The sequence below is a fragment of the Papaver somniferum genome, chromosome 5, assembly GCF_003573695.1.
Source record: "Papaver somniferum cultivar HN1 chromosome 5, ASM357369v1, whole genome shotgun sequence".
NCBI lineage: Eukaryota > Viridiplantae > Streptophyta > Magnoliopsida > Ranunculales > Papaveraceae > Papaver > Papaver somniferum.
The window spans coordinates 105,602,277-105,607,927 of NC_039362.1; the positions used below are offsets into that span (position 1 = coordinate 105,602,277).

The 5,651-nt window shown below is 37.0% G+C and overlaps 1 protein-coding gene across 1 annotated transcript; it reads right to left on the reverse strand.

Annotated features, from left to right (window-relative positions):
• Window positions 1–3,434: 3,434 nt before the first annotated feature.
• Window positions 3,435–5,291, reverse strand: LOC113277699. The gene is made up of 2 exons (XM_026526726.1): window positions 5,272–5,291; window positions 3,435–5,041 (listed from the first exon to the last, which is right to left on the reverse strand). The coding sequence occupies exon 2, from the start codon at window positions 5,039–5,041 to the stop codon at window positions 3,629–3,631; it is 1,413 nt and encodes a 470-aa protein (XP_026382511.1). The 5' UTR covers window positions 5,272–5,291; the 3' UTR covers window positions 3,435–3,628.
• Window positions 5,292–5,651: the final 360 nt, after the last annotated feature.

Below are 5,651 nucleotides of genomic sequence, written 5' to 3' on the forward strand. Positions count from 1 at the left end.
GTAATAAAATTACCTATTACCATTCCATGAGATTCGTGGAATCAGAGCAATGAGATAATACAGTTGTTTATTGTCATTCTATGAGATCAAGTCGTGGATTCGATCATAGAATCAGAATAGTTTTTATTGCCATTCCATGGGATCAGGCCGTGGATTCGACCATGGAATCGGAGCAATGATTATTGTCATTCCATGGGATCAGGCCGTGGATTCGACCATGGAATAGGAGCAATAATAGATTATTCTGGGAATTCAGTGGTAAATGTCACGGCAGAATTAATCTATCGTAGGAAATATATTAGCCAGTCAAGGCGTCATATCCATCCAAAGGGTGCATAGTCAGGGATTCACAAGTGTTGCTTACGACCTGAAGGCGTTAGTTCTATCAATCTAAGGAGAACCGCCTGAATCTATACACGGTCTCTCCACATAGTCAGGGAACGGTGAGTGTCACCGACGTCCTGAAGGCGTCCGCCGCCCAACTATTCTTCTATGTGGAGGTGGGTCTCTCTCCCGCAGTCAGAGAACAATGAGTGTCACCGACGTCCTGAAGGCGTTAATCTCTCAATCTACGGAGAACCGCCCAATTATGTTATTCTGCATAGAGGCCACGATGAAATGTCAGGGATCGAACGCTCAACTAGTGGAGGCCTTTCGAAAGACATACTCGTCGTGGCTTCGTAAAATATGAATGGTTGCATGCCTGAAAGCCGTGTCAGAAACATGTATCATAATTTTACGGTTTTGCCTTTTGTTGAAAATCCACCATCAACAATCACAAAATCCGTACAAACAATATTTTATCAAAAATCGTTTACTTCTAGAAATTGTTGAAAATCAAAATTTGATTTTTCATAAACTTCAAATCGTGTATTAAAAAAAAGCGTGAACAGGTCACGTAAATTTAAAAAAAAAAATCGTGAGTTAATAACTCACGTAAACAAAAAAAGAAATTTCGCTCGATCGAGCGTTTGTTTGTCGAATGGGTCTTTTTCTATTTTTACAAAGGTCCACATATTCCAAATATATTTTGTTTTCGTGAAAACTCATAAACAAAATTCTATCATTAGACGCAGGTCTATTCAAAAAAAAAATCTCTCTTAAGTTAGGGATTATCGTTCGTTTCCTAAACCGACCGACGGACGGACGTCTGTTTACTAAAAAACAAATTTTTCATAAAACCTACGCATGCATTATACATATGAAATTTTGTTTTGAGAACAACTAAAACACAACAAAAAAAAAGAAAAAAAAAATTCACGTACCTTGGTCGGTGCCGGCGAAACTTCAAACAATTGTTTTTTCCACGGATGTGAAGAGGAGAGGGAAGTACTGGTCGGTTGGTTGGAGAAAAATATTTTTTTTTTAGGGTTTCTTCCTTTTTATATCAATTTTATTTCCAAAAACCTAATGTATAAATAAATTAACCAAATCAAACAGAGCTTGTGGTTGGTAGCCTAGCGACAAGCTGGGTTCCAACTCCTCTCTGAATAGCAACGCCTAGTCTATGGAAAATAAAACTACCAAAACAACTACTCGCGTCATTACTAACTAAGCAATTTTTCAAACGCTTGAAAAAGCACAAAGTGTCTTCACCAAGCTCCCCTAGAGTGGACAAAGCTAAGACACCCAGACCATATCCCAAAGAAGTACACTTGTCTAAATATTTAGTGTGTTTTCTTGAAACCGCATTAGAAATAGACTTTCCTGGGACAAAGGAACGAATACCATCACCAGTGAAGGGAGAGACACCAGTGACATCCATGCAAACATCTTGGACATTTCCCCAGTTAAGAACAAGAATATCAGCATGCCTCAATTCTTTACCATCATCTGACAACATACCAAGAAGGACTTCCTTACGCGCAGGCACACCAGCTTTGTAACAAATATCGGCCATAACATCACGAACAAGATCATGTCGAAACTTACTTCCAACATCTTTAGCACAATAAAACGCATGGTCCCCAAAGATGTCCATAGATTTGTTACAACTTGAGCATAAGTCATTCTCAACAAACAAAGGGATACCAAGGCGATAGCAGAGCACAGCTTGGAACTGTCTAGGCCCGAGGCACTGATTAAGACCTTTAATAGGTACCGCTAATAAATAATCTTGAGCATGCTTGACACGGTTACACTGCCACAAAATAAAATCTCTTGCATACATAGAAAATTGGTCTGGGATTTGCTTCCTAACTGCATCAAAATAAGTGACTGCCAGGGCGTGCATGGTCCCCCACACTTATTCTTTGCTAGTCCTCGAGCAAACAAAACTAAAATACAACAACTCCGTGTCGTCGAGGATACGGTTACTCTTAGAATAAATAACAAGCCTTTAAACCCCTAGGTGTCCCTAGTGGACGAGTTATAGTCTCGTGAAGGTTTATAAGAGGTGTACCTACAAAACCTTTTACTCCAAATTCCAACTACCTGTGAAGAGTGTATGAACGAAACCAAAATGACTACAGGAGGAGTACCCAGATGCAAATCAAATTCATATATATGTGACAAAGCTCTATTCAGAAAGTTGAACAAACCACAATACTCAGAATCTAACTAACCACAATCACACATGAATATATTAAGAAGATGGATATAGATGTATATGTTTGCGAATGTTGACTAAAATGATCGGTGTATCACATATCTGTCTGAAGGTCACTGCCAAGATGAACCTATGACCTAATGGATTGAGATACTGGTCTGAATTCTAATATCAACTCAACTGGCATATACACGGGAACCAGTGATCGATAATCCTAATTCTAGATCAACTCGACTGGCAAATACAAGGGAACCAGCGGCCGATTTATTAATTGAACAATAATAATAATAACTTTTTTTTTTCTTTTTTTTGTCACTTTTTTTTTCACTTTTTTAACTTTTTTCTTTCAAATTGACAACATGATTAGATCTTTTTGATCCAAGTGCATGCTTCTTGTCAGCAGATTACATGGTAATTCCCGTGGATCCTGCGTTTCACGCTTGTTTAGGCGACGGAGACAGGGAGAACACACAAATATTGCCATCCAAGTGTCATTTTCTTTTTTTCCTTTTTTTCACATATACTCCGGTTGGTCTAATTGGTCAGGTCTTTTGTTTTTTGTTTTTTTTTAGTAACTCAATCACTCTATTTCATCCTAACAGTAATAATAATTCGATGTTAGTGACCCACCAATTCACTTAGAGAAACAAAAAGATTGCAAAAATAAAAACAGAAAGTGATATGGTGACGATTCTGAGATATGGTAACAACTATCATATAATTTCTAACACCTGAGCTATGTCCTTTAAGTTAATGGGTTCCTCAACTCCTGCAACCAAAATGGTTCCATCCACTTATATTGTTTAGTTTCATCCTGAAGGCACAAGTTTCTAAATTTCGGAATTTATAAAGCAATTTTTTTTTTAACTAAAGCATCAAACTCTACAAATTATATACAAATTACATAAACTAATACTCCAACTCATAGCTATTTCTGAACAATAGAGGATAAACACTAAACTAGCTATTTAATTGGCATCTAATCCCGACTCAGTTGAAATATACCTCATCGTCAAGAAAAAATTCCATCTACTTAGAAAGGCTAGTGTTTATTCTAAATTGTTCAAAAATCTCTAAAAGTTAGAGTTTTGTATACGTCAATTTTTTGTTCTTATGGAATCCTACCCCCACACTTAAATCAAACATTGTCCTCAATGTTTCAAACCATTGCAAAAAGAATAAGAGGAATACTTGAAAAAGACAAGGAAGTAAGAATTGGAATTGTTCACCTGATTGACGCATACGAATAGCATTCGAAATAGATTCCCCATATATCAACAACCTGAAAATTTGAGGATCCACCCACAAAACAATCTGCAATTCTAACAATAGCTTCACAAGAATATTAGCACAAAATAACAAAAGTGAAACTATCATCACATAAGAATCACCCCCACACTTGGTTCTTTCTACATCGCGAAATATATAGGAAATAGAAGTGGAAGGAATTCTTGTGGAAACCTGCACGACGCTAAATTCATACATATATGGTGGATACTTAGAAGCAAGGAATTCGGAAAGAACTTTAGAAGCATTCAATTCCAGCCCCAAATGAGGTATTTTCCTAAAAGATGGATTAACAACTCTACAAGAAACTACTTCAAGTTTGGGAGGATCATCATTAGATAGAGGTTCATGTAAAGGGATAGACAAACCGCGCATAGTCTCACGCATTACGGGATCCTCAGTACTCCTGAAAAAGTCCATTGATTCTCCGACATCACAAGTATCGCAATTCTCATTCAAACTCTTTACGAGCCATTCTTCATCAGTTTCTTCTATAACTTCCAAATCTTCATCATCAGAATCGAAATCTGCTCCAAGTAAGTCATCGTAATCCTTACGTGCTTCGTCACAAGTTGACTTCTCATTCAAAGTATTCAGAATCTCTGAATTAGGGGTGTTATTCACAAAGAATTCATAATCATCATCGCTCTCATACACAACAAAAGTCTTACCATCAATAATGGTAGTGTTTATAGACTCAACTTCTTCCTTTTGAATAGGAGAATGATCATTATGATCATGAGTTGAGCTAGTTACACCTTCATTATCAACATTAAAGTATTCGTCTTCTTCGGATTCATCATACTCTATATTGGCTTCCATGGGAATGTTAGAATGAGTTTGAACCTCTTCCTTGTTCCACTCTTCTTGAATTTGATTCATGCCACTTCTGATGTTGTCTATATTCCTTTGAAGTTCTTGGAGTGATTCATTGTAATTCAGCTGAAATTCACAAAATTGTTGTGTTGCTTGAAGCATTTGTTGCATCACGGGAATAGCAGCTTCAACAAAACTATCAAATTTCTGATTTGAAGATTGCTCCGCCAAACTTGTTTCATAGTTTCCCGCCCAAGTCTCATCCCTTTGAATGGGTGAATGATCATAAATACGATCAGGAGTTGGGCTAGACTCATTGAAACAAGGTCTGGTTGGTTGTCTACCAAGTTGTTCCACTGCCTTTAGCTCATAGAGAGTGTGATCGAGCATCTGCAGATGTCTAGAATTAAACTTATTAAAAGTACAACTATCCTCCCATCCTTGTGATTGTTCATCATATCCAAAAGATTGGTTTTGATTATATCCCAAATGTGGTTGGAAGTCATAAGAATGAGAATTAAATTGCTCACCATAAAATGTACGGTCTTGTGAACCATATGTGTTGTTCCCAAAAGGAAACATCTTGAAATATTATGCACACAACTCGTTTAGAGACTTACCTCTTGTTCCCAATTGTGCACACACCAAGAGAATGATTGTTTGTACCTGAAAATAAAATTCTAAAAAGATAAATTAGTAAATGCAAAGAATGAAACTAAATGCAAAAACAAAAAATCAAATAACAACTCAAACTACTGGCCGCTCCCCGACAGCGGCGCCGATTTTGACGAGGTGTCGAACTCGCAAAAATAAATTCCTTACTTCTCTTTAAACTAACTAGTAGTATACGGATAAGCAGGTTCGTTACTTAGGGAGAGTTGAGTCTAAGTTTCCAATTCAATTTCTGAATAAGAATAATGCAAATATGAGGATGAAAATGATCAGGGACTCTTTCTCAGTCACGAAACAAGATTCTTATCAATATAGCTATGTTTCTGCA

Excerpts from the sequence above, each read along its gene's own strand:
- LOC113277699 (XM_026526726.1), bottom strand. The coding sequence starts at position 5,041 with ATGCTCGATCACACTCTCTATGAGCTAAAGGCAGTGGAACAACTTGGT.